This window comes from Macaca mulatta, chromosome 19 (genome assembly GCF_049350105.2).
Source record: "Macaca mulatta isolate MMU2019108-1 chromosome 19, T2T-MMU8v2.0, whole genome shotgun sequence".
Lineage (NCBI taxonomy): Eukaryota > Metazoa > Chordata > Mammalia > Primates > Cercopithecidae > Macaca > Macaca mulatta.
This window is the reverse complement of record NC_133424.1, coordinates 47873501-47895695: the sequence shown is the minus strand read 5'-3', so window position 1 is coordinate 47895695 and position 22195 is coordinate 47873501. Positions and strand designations below refer to the sequence as shown.

Below are 22195 nucleotides of genomic sequence, written 5' to 3'. Positions count from 1 at the left end.
AAAAATATCACATACATGCATATCTTCCCTTCTGAGGCTTAACCGGTATTGAGAGACAAAAAATAACTTATGTATAGTAAGACTTAAGACACACAGATATATGCAGAGAGAGTGAGCAAGACAGAATTAACAAAATAATCGCGTGATAAAAGCCAGGCACGGAGGCTCACGCCAGTAATTCTAGCACTTTGAGAGGCTGAAGCGAGAGAATTGTTTGAGTCCAGGAGTTCCAGACCAGTCCAGGCAACATAATAAAACCCCATCTCTACAAAAAGAATTTTTTTTTGTTAATCAGCTGCTTGTGGTTGTGTGCACCTGTAGTCCTAGCTACTGGGGAGGCTGAGGCGGAAGTGGGAGGATCACTTGATCCCAGAAGTTTGCGGCTGCAGTGAGCTACAATCGCACTGCACTCCAGCCTGGGTGACAGAGCAAGCCTCTGTCTCAAAAAAAAAAAAAAAAAAAAAAAAACTACATGATAAAGTTAAGACCAGAGAGCAAATATATATGCCTTATTAATATATGCAAATGGTGTTTAACTCATCTATTAAAAGACCTTTCAGATTGAATCATGAATTAAAACCCAGACACCTGAATGATTCACTAATTTAGAAAGGTTAAGAAAAGGACTGGCAAACTATATCAGACAAATAGAATGAAAAGAAAACAGGGCCGGGCACGGTGGCTCATGCCTGTAATCCCAACACTTTGGGAGGCCAAGGCGGGTGGATCATGAGGTCAGGAGATCAAGACCATCCTGGCTAACAGGGTGAAACCCCGTCTCTACTAAAAATACAAAAAATTAGTCGGGCGTGGTGGTGGGCGCCTGTAGTCTCAGCTACTAGGGAGGCTGAGGCAGGAGAATGGCGTGAACCTGGAAGGCGGAGATTACAGTGAGCCGAGATCACACCACTGCACTCCAGCCTGGGCAACAGAGCAAGGCTCTGTCTTAAAAAAAAAAAAAAGAGAGAGATTTAATTAAAGCAGGACACTGGCCAGGTGCAGTGGCTCATGCCTGTAATCCCAGCACTTTGGGAGGCTGAGGTGGGCCAATCATGAGGTCAGGAGATCAAGACCATCCAGGCCAACATGGTGAATCCCCATCTCTACTAAAAATACAAAAATTAGCTGGGTGTGGTGGCGTGCACCTGTAATCCCAGCTACTTGGGAGGCTGAGGCAGGAGAATTGCTTGAACCCAGGGGGCGGATATTGCTGTGAACCAAGATCTTGCCACTGCACTCCAGCCTGCATGACAGAGCAAGACTCCATCTCAAAAAATAAAATAAAATAGCAGGACCCTAAGGAAAAATCATAGCTTTGAATGCTCCTACCAAAAACAGTGAAAATATATGAATTAGAAATACATGGAAACGGCTAGGTGCTGTGGCTCACACCTGTAATCCCTGCATTTTGGGAGGCTGAGGCAGGCAGATCACCTGAAGTCGGTAGTTCGATACCAGCCTGATCAACATGGAGAAACTCCGTCTCTGCTAAAAATACAAAGTTAAGCCGGGCGCGGTGGCTCAAGCCTGTAATCCCAGCACTTTGGGAGGCCGAGACGGGCGGATCACAAGGTCAGGAGATCGAGACCATCCTGGCTAACATGGTGAAACCCCGTCTCTACTAAAAATACAAAAAAACTAGCCGGGCGAGGTGGCGGGCGCCTGTAGTCCCAGCTACTCGGGAGGCTGAGGCAGGAGAATGGCGTAAACCGGGGAGGCGGAGCTTGCAGTGAGCTGAGATCCGGCCACTGCACTCCAGCCTGGGCGACAGAGCGAGACTCCGTCTCAAAAAAAAAATAAATAAATAAAAATAAAAATAAAAATAAAAATAAAAATACAAAGTTAGCCTGGCGTGGTGGTGCATGCCTGTAATCCCAGCTACCTGGGAGGCTGAGGTAGGAGAACCACTTGAACCCAGAAGGCAGAGGTTGCGGTGAGCTGAGATTGTGTCATTGCACTCCAGCCTGGGCAACAAGAGCGAAACTCCGTCTCAAAAAAAGGAATAAATAAAAAAGAAACACTTGGAAATGTGGAAAGAATTTGCAAAGATAAGAAATTATATGTGTTGGAAAACAGGAAAAAATGTCTAGTTGCTTTTCCTTCCTTCCTGTGATCTGAACTTCCATCCTGTATCATTTATCTTTAGCCTGAAGATCTTCCCTTAGCATTTCCTGTAGTTTGGGTCTTTGGTGACACATTCTCTCAGATTTTATTATGTAAAAATGACTTTCTTTCATCTTAATTTTTAATTAATTTTTAAGTTTTAGTGTCAGGGCAATGCTGGCTCCATAAAATAAGTCAGGAAATATACTGTAGTTTGACCACTTAAATTTAATGTAATTAGCAATATAGTTAGGTTTTACTCTATCATTTTGTCAACTGTTCTTTTTAAATTTTTTTTTCCTGTTTTCCTGCCTTGTCTTGGATTAATCTTATTTTTTTAGTGTTTAATTTTATCTTCACTATAGGATTATTTGCTGTATCTCTTTGTTTTGCTGTTTTAGGGGTTGTTTTAAGGTTTGCAATGTGCTTTACATTATTCGAGTCATTTTAGAACATTTCAGGTATAATGTAAACGTCTTACAGCTGGATACTTTTCTTTTTTTTTTTTTTTTAAGAGACTGGGTCATGCTCTGTTGCCCAGGTTGGAGTCCAGTGGTGTCATCATAGCTTATTGCAGCCTCGAACTCCTAGGCTCAAGTGATCCTCCTGCCTTAGCCTTCCAAGTAACTAGGACTACAGTTGTGTGCCACCACGTCTGGCTAATTGTTTAATTTTTTGTAGAGATGCCATCTCACTTTGTTACCCAGGCTGGTCTCCTGGCCTTAAGCAATCCTGCCTACCTGGAGTGGCTTACAGGGGTGAGCCACTGCACCAGGCACAACTGGATACTTCTATTTCCCCTTCCCGTCTTTTTTTTTTTTTTTGTCATATATTTTATTTCTAAATTTGCTTAAAGCATATATTTCTTTCTTTAGTTGATTATCTTTTAAAGAAATTATTAAATGAAAAGAATATCTTATGTTTTAACCCTATGTTTACCATTTCTAACACTCTTTATTCTTCTGTATAGACTGAAGATTTTATCTAGTTTCAATTTTTTTTTCCACATGAAGAATTTCCTTTAACATTTTTGTATACCACCATGCCTGGCTAATTTTTGTATTTTTAGTAGAGACCAGGGTTTCACCACATTGGCCAGGCTGATCTCAAACTCCTGACCTCAGGTGATCCACCCGCCTCAGCCTCCCAAAGTGCTGGGATTACAGGTGTCCACCGCCACACCCGGCCTCATATAGTTCATTTCTTAGTTTCGGGATTTGCCTTGGGTTCTTTTTTAGAGTATTCAAATTTCACCTGAAATTTCCCTTTTTCCCTCCTGTAGATTTTTTAAATATATCTCATAGTTTTTATAGTCTTTGCCAATTTCAACATCTGTGTCATTTGTCGATATGTTTCTATTAAGTGGTTTTCTCTTGAAAATCATATTTTTTCATTTCTAGTAATTTTATTTATTTATTTTTATTTATTTTTTTTTTTTGAGACGGAGTCTCAATCTGTCACCCAGGCTGGAATGCAGTGGCACAATCTCAGCTCATTGCAACCTCTGCCTCCCAGGTTCAAGCGACTATCCCACCTCAGCCTCCCAAGTATCTGGGACCACAGTTGTGTGCCACCACACTCAGCTAATTTTTTGTATTTTTAGTAGAGATGGGGTTTCACCATGTTGCCCAGGCTGGTCTCAAACTCCTGACCTCAAGTGATCCGCCTGCCTCAGCCTCCCAGAGTGCTAGGATTACAGGTGTGAGCCACCACGCCCAGCCTATTGTACACTTTTTATTGCATGTTATGTGTTGTTGACTCAGGGTTCTGTTAATTCCCTCTGTAGAGGGGACATTAGCTCTACCAGGTAATTACACATAATTACATATAATGGAAAGGCACAATACTGAAAACATGATAATTGGATCAAGTGAACAGAATAGAAATCCTAGAGTTATACCTAAAATGGGAATATAACTCATGGTTAACATGACATGTCCAATCGGTAGGCTAAAGATGGACTGTTGATAACATTATCAGATAGGTAGCAATTTTGGAAAAAGATAAAGTCCAATCTATATCCCACGTACCATATAGGATAAATTACAATAAATCAAATAATTTAATTGTTAAAAATATAGTGATAACAGCACTAGAATAAAACATGGGAGAATTCCTCCATAACTTTGGTTTGGGGAACGCCTTTCTAACTAGGACTCAGAATCCAAAAACTAGAAAAAGAAAAAGTTAACACATTTTACCACATTAAAATAAAAAAACTTCTGCATGGCGAGAAACACTTGTCAGCAAAGTCAGAAGACAGATGACAAACTGGAGTAAAGTATTTACCACTCATAAACAAGGAAAGAGCTTATTATTTCTCTAATATAGAGAACTTTTAGAGAAAAAAAGATGACTAGCCCAGTAGAAAAAAGGCCAAAGGACCTGAATAGAGAGTTCACAGAAAAGGAAATATAAAGGGTTCTTCTAAAAAGAAAAGTACTAAACTCACAATTAAAGAAATGTCCACTAAAACTCTGTGGCAGTAGAGTTTATGACATAGAGTTCTGGTGGACATTTCTTTCTTGTTAGATTGGTAAAAATAAAATGTTTTGACAAAGCACCCTGTTAGTGAGTCTGTGAGAACAAAATGGTCTAACTGCTTTCAAGGGCAATTTGACATCTACCAAAATGTATTTTCCATTTTGACCCAGCAATCCAACTCCTGGTACTTTTTCTTACAGATATACCCGTATTTGTATGAAATGATAAATTCACAATAGCATTCATTGTACTGTTGTTTATAATAGCCAAAGACTAGAAATAATGAATCTATAGGTTTAATTGATAAACCATCAGTGTTAATACAAATAATTGGACTATATATACTTATGTAAAAATAAAGAAGCCATTCATCACAGATATGGCAAGATACTTTGAATTTAATAAGTGAAAAAAAATCAAGTACCAAACAGTGCATATATTATAATATGTTACTATTTGTATAAAAGCATGAAAAATTATATGTATGTATTTACTTATGAAGTTTTTTAATAACTTTTTGCACTCATGGGGGCAAGAGGTGGGAAACAAAATGGAAAGGATAAATATGAGGCAAGACATCTGAATGTATACCTTTTTAGTTCTTAACCATTTAAGAAAGGAAAAGAAAAATATAAAAATATGCCAGGTGCAGTGGCTCATGCCTGTAATTCCAACACTTTGGGAGGCCACAGCAAGAGGACTGCTTGAAACCAGGAGTTTGAGACCAGCCTGGACAACAAAGACCCCCATCGGTACACAAAAAAAAAAAATTAGCTGAGTATGGTGGCACATGCCTGTAGTCCCAGCTACTTGGGACACTGAGATGGGAGAATCAGTTGTGCCTGGGAGTTTGAGGTTGCAGTGTGAGCTAAGATCTCGCCACTGGACTCCAGCTTATGTGACAAAGAAAGATGCCCCACCCTTACCACCCCTCGCAAAAAAAAAGAGAAAGAAAATATAAAAATAAAACTTGTTACTAAGTTTTATAATTTTCTCTAGCCAATTTTAGCTACTTAGATTTGGTGATGGAGTAGAAAGAGAGATGGATTCATCAAGGATTCAGGCTTTGTCAAGCAAGTGTGAAATGAGAGGGTTAAGGGAGCTCATGCTGGGAGTGATTATAAAGTTAAGTGATTAGTTGAGCATGGAATTTAAGTTGGGTAAGAAGGGGGAGAAGAGGCATGGAGTGGGTGAGTGCCAATGTGAAGGGGATCAGAGAAGGATACTTGATATTTTGGAGGTGATACAGTTATTGCTAGTCACAAGGTCTAGAGTAATAACGTGGGGAGTGAGTACAGTAGAGTGGAAGATAAGCTCATAGAAAAGTAGAAGAGGTTAAGGAATTGGGCCCATGATGTTAGAAGAACGCAGTATACGGATATTTGAAATCACTGAAAATTAAGATTATAGTATTAGAGTTAGTGATACTGAGCCAGGAGCGAAAATTCCTGAGGGGCAAAAACCTGCATGTAAATACATCACTGCAATGGAGAGAGAGATAATACATGGTATAGACTGATGAAATGATGACATTATATTTTAGAGAAGGGACCCAGGTGCGGTGGGTCACAACCGTAATCCCAGCATTTTGAGAGGCCGAGGCAGGCAGATCACTTGAGGTCAGGAGTTTGAGACTAGCCTGGACAACATGGTGAAACCCCTTCCCTACAAAAAATACAAAAATTAGCCAGGTGTGGTGGTGTGCACCTGTAATCCCAGCTACTTGGGAGGCTGAGGCACGAGAATTGCTTGAACCCAGGAGGCAGAGGTTGCAGTGAGCTGAGGCCATACCACTGCACTCCAGCCTGGGCGACAGAGTGAGATTCCACTTCAAAAAAAAAAAAGATTTTAGAGAAGGAAAGACAGTTGTCTGACATCAACGATTAGAAACAAGGAGGACGGTGGTACGAAGGCTGTGGGAGAAAAAAAAAGCTACCACTTGAGGTGTCCTCAGGGAATGAATGGTTAATTAAATCACATGTGGGAAATCTTTGAACTTCACAATTTTGGGTTTTCCGGTGAGATGTGATAGGAATTGGTATGTTTTTTTGTTGTTGTTGTTTTTGTTTTGTTTTGTTTTTTTGAGACGGAGTCTCGCTCTATCACCCGGGCTGGAGTGCAGTGGCCGGATCTCAGCTCACTGCAAGCTCCGCCTCCCGGGTTCACGCCATTCTCCCGCCTCAGCCTCCGGAGTAGCTGGTACTACAGGCGCCCGCCACCTCGCCCGGCTAGCTTTTTGTATTTTTTAGTAGAGACGGGGTTTCACCGTGTTAGCCAGGATGGTCTCGATTTCCTGACCTCGTGATCCACCCATCTCGGCCTCCCAAAGTGCTGGGATTACAGGCTTGAGCCACCGCGCCCGGCCAGGAATTGGTGTTTGGTGATCTCATTGAGCAGACAGACTTTGCTGCGTGAGGCTTTAGGATTAGATGGAGATAGGATTAGTGCTTGCGTGGAAAAACTGAAGATCTTGCCAGAAAATATGTGATCACCAATTACAAACTCCAGTTTTAGATTGAACAGCATATGTTAGACTTACTTGGGTCACATCTATGAGAGTCTGGATCATTCTACATTAATATTCTTTAGTTTAGGAACATAGTAAATATACAGGGAGAGGTGGTGGATGGTAACAGTTAAGACCTCTCAAGTGTAATTATAAAACAATGGAATATGTACCTTAGAAAATACCGTAGAGATTTTATTCACCCCAGAGATTCAAGCTTAAGAGAATTATTAAATCTTTTATTGTAAGATTAAATGAGGCTGGGTGCAGTGGCTCATGCCTGTAATCCCAGCACTTTGGGAGGCCAAGGTGGGAGGATTGCTTGAGCCCAGGAGCTCAAGACCAGCCAGGGAAATATAGTGAGACCCCGTCTCTTAAAAAAAAAAATGGGGGCCGGGCACAGTGGCTCAAGCCTGTAATCCCAGCACTTTGGGAGGCGGAGACGGGCAGATCACGAGGTCAGGAGATTGAGACCATCCTGGCTAACACGGTGAAACCATGTCTCTACTAAAAATACAAAAAAAAATTAGCCGGGCGAGGTGGCGGGCACCTGTAATCCCAGCTACTTGGGAGGCTGAGGCAGGAGAATGGTGTGAACCCGGGAGGCAGAGCTTGCAGTGAGCTGAGATCCGGCCACTGCACTCCAGCCTGGGTGGCAGAGCGAGACTCCATCTCAAAAAAAAAAAAAAAAAAAAAAATCAAATGCTATGCTACCAATAAAAATCATATTACGTTACAATAACTATTTCTAGATAATAAACCAACCCAAAATTTAGTAGATTAAAACAGCAATCATGGTTGGGCTTGCAAATCCACAATCTGAGCAGAGCTCAGTAGGGATTGCTCACCTCTGTTCCTTGTGGTATCAGCTGAAATGGTCTGATTGGGAACTACATGACCCACTTTCAAGATAGTTCCCTCACATGGCTTGCAAGCTGTTGCTGACTGTTGTTTGGGGAGGCTTGGTTCCTTTCCCCATGAGCTATCCCATGGGCTGGTTAGGCTTCCTAGGAACATGGTGGCTGGGTTTCCAGAACGAACATCCCCAGAAAGTAAGGCAGAAGTATGATATGTTTTTGTGATCTAACCACGGAAGTCACATAATCACTTTTGCCATATTCTATAGGGTGAATAAGTCTATAGGTTGAAAGATGTCCTTTCAGGTTCAAGAGAAGGGGACACATAACTTTACACCAATTGGAAGGGGGATGTCAAGATTAAATTGAAGAATATATGCGATGAAAGATACAGCAGTGTCCATCTATGGAAAATGTAGTGTGCACCAGATGTGTACTAAAGAATTTGCAGGAAAACTAAAAATGCCTATGGCATGATAGTCATAATCATAAAGTCAAGTCTTCAAGTTATTTTTCTCAAGATAGAGATTTTAATAAGACATTTTGGAAAGATTTAAACATTTTTAACTATTTAATTTAATTGGGAGCCTGTACTTATTTTCCTAGTTTCGAGATGACTGATTAACAGGAGTTTGCCACCTACACAAGAAGATGTATCTGCAGAAATTGAATTGTTTAAGAACATGTGGGCACTCCACTTCAGTCACACTAAATTCCTCTTTGACCCGTGACCCAGGCTTAGCCTATATATTCAGTAGACTGTCTCCTTTCTTGCAGTACCTTCTTTTAGCGCCTCTCTTTTCTTTTTAAAAATGTTTCTTATAATTTCAAAAATAGTACTACGATTTGTCATTTTAGGAGTTGGTGATGTTCAGAGATGTGGCTATAGATGTCTCTCAGGAGGAATGGGAATGCCTGAACCCAGCGCAGAGGAATTTGTACAAGGAGGTGATGTTGGAGAATTATAGCAACTTGGTGTCACTTGGTAAAGTTATCTAAAAATTAAGAACCTGACAATTCAGAATTCTTCTAACAATTCGCAATCTACTTAGAATTTCTTCTTTCTCCCCTATTAATTTAGGGCTAGCTTTCAAATAACTGGATGAATTTTCTCTTTATGTATTGTAGAAACAAGCACAGCTAAATGGAGGGATATTTTCATTATCCCCATCCTTACATGTTCTTTTGGTCCTTTCTTATAATAACTCTTCTTTGATGTTTAAGGGGCAGAATTGGAAATCTGCAATGTTAAAGCATAACGCTGTCAAAGAAAGCACTCTGTCTTTTTTTCACATCCACTGTACTAAATCTGCCAGTGTACTAGCATAAGATTAAAACTAGACACATGGGTTCCAGGAGCGAAGCTTTTTTCTTTGCTGGGTAACAGAGTGGTAGGCTAGAGTAATAAAGGTTCATTTACTATTCTCAAAGGAACACCACTCCATTTCCTATAATAAATGTCCTCTTTCATTTTTTATTTAATTTATTTGTTTGTTTTTTGAGATGGAGTTTCGCTCTCATTGCCCAGGCTGGAGTGCAATGGCATGATCTCGGCTCACCGCAACCTCTGCCTCCCAGGTTCAAGCGATTCTCCTGCCTCAGCCTTCCGAGTAGCTGGGATTACAGGCATGCGCCACCACACCTGGCTAATTTTGTATTTTTAGTAGAGACGTGTTTTTTCCATGTTGGTCAGGCTGGTCTCAAACTCCTGACCTCAGGTGATCACCTGCCTTGGCCTCCCAAACTGCTGGGATTATAGGCGTGAGCCACCACACCCGGCCTTTTAACTTTTTTCTTTTTTTTTGTGACAGAGTTTCACTTTTGTCGCCCAGGCTAGAGTGCAATGGCGCATCTCAGCTCACCGCATCCTCTGCCTCCCAGGTTCGAGCAGTTCTCCTGCCTCAGCCTCCTGAGTAGATGGGATTACAGGTGCCTACCACCAGGCACAACTAATTTTTGTACTTTTAGTAGAAACAGGGTTTCACCATGTTGGCCAGGCTGGTCTCAAAATTCTGATCTCAAGTGATCCACCTGCGTTGGCCTCGTAAAGTGTTGGGATTACAGGCGTGAGCCACCATGCCTGACCTGTATTCTCTTTTAAATGATTTGCCTTTGGAAGTTATTTTTTAAGAACTTTGTACAGTTAACATTTAAAAAATATGAGGCCGGGTGCAGTGGCTTATGCCTGTAATCCTAGTACTTTGGGAGGCTGAGGCAGGTGGATCACCTGAGGTAAGGAGTTTGAGACCAGCCTGGCCAATATGGGCGAAACCCCTTTTCTACTAAAAATGCAAAAATTAGCCAGGCACTGTGGTGGGTGTACTGTAATCCTGGCTACTTAGGAGGCTGAGGCAGGAGAATCACGTGAACCCGTGAAGTGGAGGTTGCAGTGAGCCGAGATTGTGCGATTGCACTCCAGCCTGGACAACAAGAGCAAAACTCCGTCTCAAAAAGAAAATTTTTTAAAAGAATAAATATTTCAGGAAGCTTCTTTTTTTTTTCCTCACAGCAAAATAAGAGAAAGCTTACATAAATTTAAGTACTATTTTATCGCCTATTTGTTTGCTTTGTTTGTTATGATCCTGTGTTCATATGAATATGAGGATTTCATCTCTTCTCCTTTATTTCCTCTGTATCCCTTATCAAGTACCATTTTTATCTGTGATTTATTTTTATTTTAATCAGTTCTAAATTACGGTATTTGGATACATTCATTTCCATCTCATCTCAATTTCTTTTCTTATAACTAGGTCTTTCTGTTTCTAAGCCAGCCATAATCTCCTCATTGGAGCAAGGGAAGGAGCCCTGGATGGTTGTGAGGGAAGAGACAGGAAGATGGTGCCCAGGTGAGTGAGCAAGCACAGGAAGCCCTTGCAGGGAACAGACCAGCTGTTCAGAATGTTGGGTTGGCAAGGTTATTTTAAATCAAATACTTAGGGAAAACCTGATTTCAAAACATATTACAAACCTATAGTAATCAAACAGTGTGGTACTGGCATAAAGATAGACATGTAGACTAATGGAATAGAATAGAGAGCCCAGAAATAAACCCTTGCATAAATAGTCAAATGATTTTAGACAAGGGTGCCAACACTTCCATGGAGAAAATTGGATTATCCACAGGCAAAGGAATACATTTGTACCCTTGTCTTATACTAGATAGAAAAATTAACTCAGAATGGATCAAAGACCTAAATGTGAGATCTAAAACAACAAAAATTCTTAGAAGAAAATATTGGAGAAAAGCTTCATAACATTGGATTTGGCAATGATTTATTGTGTATGTAACACCAAAAGCACTGGCAACAAAAGCAAAAATAGACAAATGGGACTACATCAAACCTAAAAACTCTGTACATCAAAGGACACAATCTACAGTGTTTATTAATTTTTGTTTGTTTGTTTTGAGACAGGGTTTTACTTTGTCACTCAGGCTGGATGGAGTGCAGTGGTGCAAACTTGGCTCACTGCAACCTCTGCCTCCCTGACTTAAGCAATCCTCTCACCTCAATTTCCTGAGTAGCTGGAACTACAGGCACACGTCACCATACCTGGCTAATTTTTTAAATTTTTGCAGAGATGAGGTCTCGCTATATTGCCCGGGCTGGTCTCGACCTCCTTAAGCAATTCTCCCACCTCAGCCTCCCAAAGTGCTAGGATTACAGGCATGCGCTGCTGTGCCCAGCCTGTTTATAACTTTTTAAAAAAGATTCAGGCCAGGCTCAGTGGCTCACACCTGTAATCTCAGCACTTTGGGAGGCTCAGGTGGGAGGATTACTTGAGCTTAGGAGTTTGTGACCAGTCTGGCAACATAGCAAAAGCCCTGTCTTTACAAAGAATTAAAAATTAAAAAATTAGCCAGGCATGGTGGTGTATGCCTGTAGTCCCAGATATTCAGCAGACTGAGGTGGGAGATCATTTGAGCCCAGGAGTTTGAGGCTACAGTGAGCCAAGATTGTACCACTTTACTCCAGTTTAGGTGACACTGCAAGATGCTGTCTCAAAATAAATAAATAAAAGATTCATACAAGTTGCTTTGCTAGGTGATAGGAATACATTTTTAAAGTGTTATAGAGACATTTTCAATCTAATAGGGGATCAAGAATACATGGATGGATATTCTAATAGAATCACTAGGCAAAAAAATAGTGTTGATTAGAAATTAAGAAAATTAGAGAAAGTAATATATGACTATATTGAGGAGGTAGAGATGGCAGAGGGATGATTGAGAAGAAAGGAGATCAACCAGGAAAGTTTGGGGTGTGTAGGCCAAAAACAGATCCATTCTATAGGCCAGAGTTCTTTGATGATGTCTGTGACTCATTGAAGCGCTATAGGCTGAACGTGGTGGCTCGCACCTGTAATCCCAGCACTTTGGGAGGCCAAGGTGGAAGGATTGCTTGAGCCTAGGAGTTTGATACCAGTCTGGGCAATATAGTGACACCTTGTCGGTAGCCTAGCATGGTGGCATGCACCTGTAGTCCCATCTACTCAAGAGGCCGAGTTGGGAGGATTGCTTGAGCCTGGGAGGTCAAGGCTGCAGAGAACCATGATTCTGTCATTACACTCTAGTCTGGTAACAGAGCAAGACAGGGTCTCAATAAATAAATAAATAAAGTGCTACAGAACTGTGAGAGAATACATTTGTGGTGTTTTAAGCCACCCAGTTTGTGGGACTTTGTTAATGGCAGCCCTAAGAAACTAATAGAGAGGAATCATGGAAAAATGATACATATTCTCATACATGTTTTAATGTAAAGATAACATTCCTTTACCAGTTTTTTAATACCTGGTTAGGCTTTTTCTTTGGCATGGATTTTCTTTAAAAAAAACCCTTTATTTTGAAATAATTATGGATTCACAAGAGGTTGCAAAGAAATGTACAGGGGAGTCCTGTGCACCCCTTTGCAGCTTCCCCCAGGGTTAATACCTTATCCAACTATAGTACAATACCATACCAAAAAATTGACATTGCTACAATTCGTAGAACTTACTCAGATTTCACCAGTTATACATGCACTCATTTCTGTGTGTATATTTATAGCTCTATGCAGTTTTATCACATTTAGCCTTGTGTCACCACCACAATAGTCAAAGTACTCAACAATACCATCACAAGACTCCCTTGTGTTACCTCTTTATAGCTATATACTTGTCCCATTTCTCTTTTTCCTATCCCTTGTGATATGGTTTGGCTGTGTCTTCTCTCAAATCTCATCTTGAATTATAGCTCCCATAATTCCCATGTGTTGTGGGAGGGACCAGGTGGGAGATAATTGAATCATGGGGGCAGTTTCCTCCATACTGTTCTCGTGGTAGTAAGTGTCACAAGATCTGATGGTTTTATAAGGGGTTTCCCCTTTCGCTTGGCTCTCATTCTGTCTTGCTTGCTGCCATGTAAGATGTGCCTTTTCTCCTCCTTTGCCTTCTGCCATGATTGTGAGGCCTCCCCAGCCACGTGGAACTGTGAGTCCATTAAACTTTTTTCTTTATAAATTATCCAGTCCCGGGTATGTCTTTATCAGCAGCATGAGAACAGACTAATACACCTTGGCCCAACTGTTCTGTTCTCTGTATAATTATGTAATTTCATAATTGTTATATAAATAGAATCCTGCAATACTTGCCCTTTTGAAAATTTTTTTTTTTCTTTTATTTCATATACACATACACATATATATGGGTTTTTTGTTTTTTACATTCATGTACAAACTTGTGCATGTGAAAATAAGTCTTCATTTATTTACGATAAATGCTCAAGGGTGTAGTTGCTGTGTAGTGTAATAAGTTCATTTTTAGTTTTTCAAGGAGCTGCTAAATGATTGTTGACAATCTTTGTACCATTTTACTTTCTTACCAGCAATGTATGTGTGATCTAGTTTCTTTAATCATAGCCAGCACTTGGTGTTCTAATTGTTTTTCATTCTAGCCATTCTAATAGGTGGGTAATTATATCTCATTGTGGTTTTAATTTGAATTTCCTTAATGGCAAATAATGTTGAACATCTGTGTGTGCCATCTGTCTATCCTGTTCAGTGAAATGTCTCTCCATGCCTTTTGCCCATTTTCTAATTTGGTTGGTTTTATACTGTTGCGTTTTCAAAGTTCTTTTTGTATCTTAGACAGAATGCCTTTGTTGGATATATAACCTGCAAATATTTTCTCCCAGACTGTAATTTGTCTTTTTTTTTTTTTAGCAAGGTTTATTGTGAAGAGTGAAAAAACAAAGCTTCCACAGCATGGAAGGGGACCCCAGTGGGTTGCCCTGTAATTTGTCTTTTTATCCTTTTAACAGGGTCTTTGCAGAGCAAAAGTTCTTAATTTTGATGAGGTCTAATTTATCTTCTTTTCTCTTATGAATTGTGTTTTTGGTGTGTGTATGTGTATTTAGTGTCCAGTCTAATAATTGTTTGCCTACTCAAAGGTCCTTAAGATTTTATTTTTTAGACATTTTATAGTTTTGTTTGTTTGTTTGTTTTTGGTGACGGAGTCTTGCTCTGTCACCCAGGCTGGAGTGCAGTGGCGTGATCTCAGCTCACTGCAACCTCCGCCTCCCAGGTTCAAGCGATTCTCCTGCCTCAGCCTTGCAAATAGCTGGAATTACAGGCACGCACCACCACACCCAGCTAACTTTTGTATTTTTTTTTTTTTTTTTTTTTTTTAGTAAAGACAGGGTTTCACTATGTTGGCCAGGCTGGTCTCAAACTCCTGACCTCAGGTGATCCGCCCGCCTCTGCCTCCCAAAGTGCTGGGATTACAGGTGTGAGCCACCGTGCCTGGCAGAGGTTGTTTTTTGAATATGAATTAGTGTTGATGTCATCATGTTATTTTTCTTATGTTTTTATGTTATTTTTCTTATTTTTCTTATATTTATATAATATATTGAACTATTTTTAAATATTAAATTAGCTTCTTATACCTAGACTAAATCCCACTTAGTCGTGGTATATTATGCATTTTATTCATTGTTGGGTTGGATTTGACTTGCTAAAATTTAGTTGACAATTTTCTCGTTTAAGTTCATGAAAGATATTGATGTTTATTTTCTTTGTTGTGTCACCGTAGTCTTGTTTTGTTATCACAGTAATACTGGCCTTATAAAGTGAGTTGAGAAGTGTTGTCTTTTCTGTTTTCTGGAAGAAATTGTGTAAAACATTATATGAATTTTTGGTAAACTTCTCCAGTGCAACTGTCTGAACCTGGAGATTTCTTTTTGGGGACTTTTTAATTATAAATTCAATTTATTTAATAGTTGTAGGACTATTCAGATTACCTATTTTATCTTAGCAGGGTATTGGTAGTTTGTGATTTTCAAACATTTGGTCCATATCTTCTAATCTGTTAAAGTTATAAGTGTAAGTTGTATGTGGTGGTCTTATTATTCTGTATATTCATATATATAAAGGATGTATGTATGTATTTATAATTGTTTTGAATATTTTTTCCTTTGAGATTCCCTCTTCGACCCATGATTATTATTATTATTATTATTATTTATTTTATTTTATTATTTTTTATTTATTTATTTATTTATTTATTTTTTGAGACAGAGTCTTGCTCTGTCGCCCAGGCTGGAGTGCAGTGGCCGGATCTCGGCTCACTGCAAGCTCCGCCTCCCGGGTTCACACCATTCTCCTGCCTCAGCCTCCCGAGTAGCTGGGACTACTGGCGCCCGCCACCTCGCCCGGCTAGTTTTTTGTATTTTTTAGTAGAGACGGGGTTTCACCGTGTTAGCCAGGATGGTCTCGATCTCCTGAACTCGTGATCCGCCCGTCTCGGCCTCCCAAAGTGCTGGGATTACAGGCTTGAGCCACCGCGCCCGGCCTATTTTATTTTATTTTTTAAGACAGAATCTTACTCTGTTGCCCAGGCTGAAGTACAGTGACAATCTCAACTCATTGGAACCTCTGCCTCCCGGGTTCAAGTGATTCTCCTGCCTCAGCCTCCTGAGTAGCTGGGATTACAGGTGCCCACCACCACGCCTGGCTAATTTTTGTGTTTTTAGTAGAGATGGGGTTTCACCATGTTGGTTAGGCTGGTCTCGAACTCCTGATGCTGGGATCCACCCACCCCAGCCTCCCAAAGTGCTGGGATTACAGGCGTGAGCCACCAAGCCCAGCCGGATTATTTTATAAATTATTTTTTAATTGAAAAATTCAAATTGTATGTATTTATGGCCTACAATATAATGTTTTGTTATATGTATATATCGTGAAACGATTAACTCTAGCTAATTAGCATATCTATTATCTCACATGCTTCTTTTTTTGTTCTTCCACAATAGTTGTCTTAGAAACTTATTTTTTTATGTGTGAGAGAACATTTAACATCTACTCTCCTAGCAGTTTTTAAGTTTGCACTATACTGTTTCAGCCGGGTGTGGTGGCTCAGGCCAGGCACGGTGGCTCAGGCCAGGCGAGGTGGCTCACACCTGTAATCCCAGCACTTTGGGAGGCGAGGGCGGGTGGATTACCTGAGATCAGGATTTCAAGACCAGCCTGGCCAACATGGTGAAACCCGTCTCTACTACAAATACAAAAAATTAGCTGGGCATGATGGCCCAGCCTGTAATCCCAGCTACTCAGGAGGCTGAGGCAGGAGAATTGCTTGAACCCGGGAAGCAGAGGTTGCAGTGAGCCAAGATTATGTCATTGCACTCCAGCCTGGGCGCCAAGAGTGAGACTCTGTCTCAAAAAAAAACATAAGTAAATAATAAAACATACTGTTTCAAGAGAATTTATAATTGATTGGCAAAGCCTTTTTGTGAAGTATGTTTTAAAGTCTTTGTCAGATAATTCCAAATGTGAGTCATCCTTGTATTTGCATTAGTTGATTGCCTTTTCTTCTTCAGATTTTGGTTCTCTTGGTTTTTGGTATGACAAATGATTTTCGGTTGTACCTTGGATATTTCAGTTATTATGTTTCAGAGAGTCTTGATTCTATTTAATCAATTTGAGCAAGTAGTTATCCTGTTAGATTTAGGAAAGATCTGATCTACTTTTGTAGGCTTTAGTTCCAATGCCAGTTTAGTTTTCAGAACCATTACACTGCTATTCTGATCTGCTCCATACGTCTCGTTCTGCTGGGGCCGACAAGCATATGAAGAGATGTTCAAAATCACTAGCCATTAAGGAAATGCTAGTCACAGCCACAGTGAGGCTGGGCACAGTAGCTCATGCCTGTAATCCCAGCACTTTGGGAGGCCAAAGCAAGTGGATCACTGGAGGTCAGGAATTCAAGATCAGCCTAGCCAACATGGTGAAACCCCATCTCTACCAAAAAATACAAAAATTAGCTGGGCATGGTAGCATGTGCCTGTAGTCCCAGGTACTTGGGAAGCTGAGGCACAAGAATCACTTGAACCTGGGAGGCAAAGGTTGCAGTGAGCTGAGATCGCACCACTGTACTCTAGCCTGAGTGACCGTGAGACTGTGTCTGAAAAACAAAAATGAAAACAAAAAAATGAAAAAAACCACACAATGAGATATCACCTCACACTCAATAGGATGCTTAACGTAAAAAAAATACATAACAAATGTTGGCAGGAATGTGGAGATATTGGAACCTTTGTGCACTATTGGTGGGAATGTAAAATGGTACAATGTATTAGATCATTCTTGCATTGCTGTAAAGAAATACCTAAAGGCCGGGTGCAGTGGCTCACGCCTGTAATCCCAGCACTTTGGGAGGCCGAGGCGGGAGGATCACGAGGTCAGAATATCGAGACCACCCTGGCTAACACGGTGAAACCCCGTCTCTACTAAAAATACAAAAAATTAGCCGGGTGTGCTGGCGGGCGCCAGTAGTCCCAGCTACTCGGGAGGCTGTGGCAGGAGAATGGCGTGAACCCAGGAGGCGGAGCTTGCAGTGAGCCGAGATTGCGCCTCTGCACTCCAGTCTGGGTGACAGAGCGAGACTCCGTCCCCCCTCCCCCCCCAAAAAAAACAAAAACAAAAACAAAGAAATACCTGAGACTGGGTAATTAGAAAAGAGGTTTAATTGGCTTATGGTTCTGCAGGCTTTATAGGAAGCATGGCCCTGCTCAACTTCTAGGGAGGCCTCAAGGAACTTTCATTCATGGTGGAAGGCAAAGCAGGAGCAGGCACTTTACATGGTGAAAGCAGGAGTAAGAGAGCGAGTGGGGGCGCGGGGAGGTGCCACACTCTTCCTTTCTTTCCTTCTTTCCTTCTTTCTTTCTTTTCTTTTCTTTCTTTTTTTGAAATGGAGTTTTACTCTTGTTGTCCAGGCTGGAAAGCAATGGTGCAATCTCAGCTCACTGCAACCTCCGCCTCTCGGTTTCAAGCGATTCTCCTGCCTCAGCATCCTGAGTAGGTGGGATTACAGGCGCCCGCCACCAAGCCCAGCTAATTATGTATTTTTAGTAGAGATAGGGTTTCACCATGATGGTCAACCTGGTCTTGAACTGCTCACCTCAGGTGATCTGTCCGCCTCGGCCTCCCAGAGTGCTGGGATTACAGGGGTGAGTCACCGCACCCAGCCCACACACTTTCAAGGACCAGATCTAATGAGAACTCACCATCATGACGATAGCACCCAGGGAATGGTGCTGAACCGTTTATGAGAAAACCACTCGCATGATCCAATTACCTCCCACCAGGCCCCACTTCCAACACTGGGGATTACAATTCAACATGTGATTTAGAGGGGATACACATATCCAAGCTGTCTCATACAGCCACTGTGGAAAACAATATGGTAATTTCTCAAAACATTAAAAATAGAATTGCCATATAATCCAGAAATTCTACTTCTAGGTATATATGTAAAATAATTGAAAGTAGGGATGCAAACTGATGGGGTTTTTTGTTTTGTTTTGTTTGTTTTTGTTTTTGAGACGGAGTTTCACTCTTGTTGTCCAGGCTAGAGTGCAATGGCGGGATCTCGGCTCACCGCAAGGGCTGCCTCCTGGGTTCAAGCAATTCTCCTGCCTCAGTCTCCCAAGCGACTGGGATTACAGGCAGGCGCCACCACGCCCAGCTAATTTGGTATTTTTAGTAGAGATGCCGTTTCTCCATGTTAGTCAGTCTGGTCTCGAATTTCCGACCTCAGGTGATCCACCCGCCTCAGCCTCCCAAAGTATTGGGATTACAGTCATGAGCCACTGTGCCCGGCCTTTTTTTTTTTTTTTTCGTGACAGAGTCTTGCTCTGTCACCTGGTGGAGTGCAGTGGCACGATCTCAGCTCATTGAAACCTCCACCTCCTGGGGTCAAGCGATTCTCCTCCCTCAGCCTCCCGAGTAGCTGGGACTATAGGCACGCAGTACCACGCCCAGCTAATTTTTGTGTTTTTAGTAGACACGGGGTTTCACCATGTTGGCCAGGATGGTCTCCATCTCCTGACCTAGTGATCCGCCCACCTCGGCCTCCCAAAGTGCTGGGATTACAGGAGTGAGCCACCGCGCCCAGCCGCAAACTGATGTTTTCACACCCACGTTCATAACAGCATTATTCAAAATAATCAAAAGGTGGAAGCAACCCAGTGTCCATCAATAGATGAATAGATAAACAAAATGTGGTATATGTATACAATTAAATCTTATTCAGCCTTAGAAAGGAAGGACATTGGGCTGGGCACGGTGGCTCACCCCTGTAATCCCAGCACTTTCAGAGGCCAAGGCGAGTGGATCACCTGAGGTCAGGAATTTAAGATCAGCCTGGCCAACATGGTGAAACCCTGTCTCTACTAAAAATACAAAAATTAGCCAGGCATGGTGGCGAGCGCCTATAGTCCCAGCTACTCATGAGGCTAAGGCAGGAGAATCTCTTGAACCCTGGAGGCGGAGGTTGTAGCAAGCTGAGATCACACCACTGTACTTCAGCCCGAGCCACAGGAGTGAAACTCTGTCTCAAAAAAATAATAAAATATATAAAAAGGAAGGACTCTCTGACACATGCTGTAACTTTGAAGAACCCTAAGGACATTATGCCAAGTAAAATAAGCCAGTCACCAAAAAACAAATATTGTATGATTTAACTTATATGAGGTATTTAGAGTAGTTGGGTTCACAGAAACAGAAAGCAGAATGGTGGTTGCTAGTAGCTGGGGCTAGGAGGGAATGGAGAGTTCATCAGTATAGAGTTTCAGTTTTGCAAGATGCAAAAGTTCTGAAAATTAGTTGCACAACAATATGAATACACATACGACTACTGAAGTATACGCTTAAAAATGGTTAAGGTGGTAAATTCTATTTTATATGTTATTTTACCACAATTTTTTTTCTAAAAACACTAGAGGTATATTGTAAGACTAGCTGTGTATGGCTTGTATTTAAGCCTACAGAAAGAGTGTACATTGAGAAGAGGGCTGGCTAGAGACATTCCAACATTTAGAGGTCAGGGAAAGGAGGAGGATGTGTTAAAGGGAACTGAAAACAAGTGGTCAGAGAAGTAAGAAGATAACCAGGAGAATATGTTATACAGGAAGCAAAGGGATTGATTAGGTGTGTTGTGATGCTGAAGAGTTAGGTAGAGTAAGAACGGGTGCTTGAGCACTGATTTTGGCAAGGTGATTTTCTTGGTGACCTTAGCTAGAGCTGTTTCAATATAGTTCTAGGAGTTGAAATATGTATGGGAGTGGACTACAGAGAAAATGGCTAATTTATACAGTCATTTGATTTAAGACAAAGGTAAGGAAAGGATGGTCTTTTCAGTAAATGATACTGAGTCAATTGGGTATCTGGAAAAATAGAAAGGTTGATTCTGACCTCACATCAGAATATGTAATCCAGGTGGATTATAGATCTCAATAGGAAAGGTAAAATAGTTAAATTTCTGGCTGCCGCAGTGGCTTATGCCTGTAATCCCAGCACTTTGGGAGGCCGAGGCAGCCAGATCACCTGAGGTCGGGAGTTTGTGACCAGCCTGACCAACATGGAGAAACCCCATCTCTATTAAAAATACAAAATTAGCTGGGTGTGGTGACACATGCCTGTAATCCCAGCTACTTAGGAGGCTGAAACAGGAGAATCGCTTGAACTCAGGAGGCGGAGGTTGCATTGAGCCTAGATTGCACCACTGCACTCCAGCCTGGGCAACAAGAGCAAAACTCTGTCTCAAAAAAAAAACAACAAATTACATTTCTGGAAGACAATATGAGTATATTTTCGTAACCTTGGGATTGGATTACTTAAAATTGAGAATTTTTATTCCTGCCAGGCACGGTGGCTCACGCCTGTAATCCCAGCACTTTGGGAGGCCGAGGCGGGTGGATCATGAGGTCAGGAGATCGAGACCATCCTGGCTAACACGGTGAAACCCCCCGTCTCTAATAAAAATGCAAAAAATTAGCCAGGCGTGGTGGCGGGCGCCTGTAGTCCCAGCTACTTGGGAGGCTGAGGCAGGAGAATGGCGTGAACCCAGGAGGCGGAGCTTGCAGTAAGCCGAGATTGCGCCACTGCACTCCAGCCTGGGTGACTGAACGAAACTCCGTCTCAAAAAAAAAGAATTTTTGTTCCTTAAAACATATAAATTAACCAGGCATGGTGGTGCACACCTGTAATCCCAGCTACTCAGGAGACTAAGGCGGGAGAATCACTTGAACCTGGGATGCAGAGGTTGCACTGCACTGAGCTGAGATTGTGCCACTGCACTCCAGCCTGGGTGACAAAGCAAGACTCTGTCTCAAAAAAAAAGAAAAAATATATATACACACACACGTATATTACACATATATGTATATATTACTAAGAGAATGAAAGTGCCAGTGCCAGTCCTAGAGTGGGTGAAGACATCTGTAATGCATAACTTGGTCATATATAGAACTTACAAAGTTTCTATAAATCATTAAGAAAAGACAACCCAGGCTGGGCGCGGTGGCTCACGCCTGTAATCCCAGCACTTTGGGAGGCCGAGGCGGACGGATCACGAGGTCAGGAGATCGAGACCATCCTGGCAAACACGGTGAAACCCTGTCTCTACTAAAAATACAAAAAAAAAAAAATTAGCCGGGCGTGGTGGCGGGCGCCTGTAGTCCCAGCTTCTCGGGAGGCTGAGGCAGGAGAATGGCGTGAACCCGGGAGGTGGCGGAGCTTGCAGTGAGCAGACATTGCGCCACTGCACTCCAGCCTGGGCGACAGAGCGAGACTCCGTCTCAAAAAAAAAAAAAAAGAAAGAAAAGACAACCCAGAAATCACCCACATGTCCAATTTACTGATGAATGGATAAACAAAATGTGGTATATCCATACAATTCAACCATAAAAAGGAATGAATGCTACTACTTGGCT

At 41.6% G+C, this 22195-nt stretch overlaps 1 protein-coding gene and 1 long non-coding RNA gene across 9 annotated transcripts in view; both read left to right on the top strand.

The window, feature by feature from the left end:
• Positions 1-22195, top strand: part of ZNF461 (zinc finger protein 461) — a 36010-nt gene that overhangs the window by 2892 nt on the left and 10923 nt on the right. For 3 of the 8 annotated variants that reach the window (XM_028839032.2, XM_028839033.2, XM_015123622.3), the window contains 2 exons: positions 8809-8898; positions 10701-10796. In XM_028839032.2, coding sequence (XP_028694865.2) covers positions 8856-8898; positions 10701-10796 — 139 coding nt within the window. In that variant the 5' untranslated portion in view covers positions 8809-8855. Of the gene's footprint in view, positions 1-8787; positions 8936-10700; positions 10797-22195 lie in introns of all 8 variants that reach the window. The other 5 variants (XM_028839031.2, XM_015123621.3, XM_015123620.3 and 2 more) reach the window with 3 other exon arrangements.
• On the top strand, positions 747-4289 carry LOC144337470 (uncharacterized). The gene is made up of 2 exons (XR_013410634.1): positions 747-890; positions 3803-4289. It is a non-coding gene; the product is annotated as an uncharacterized LOC144337470 (long non-coding RNA).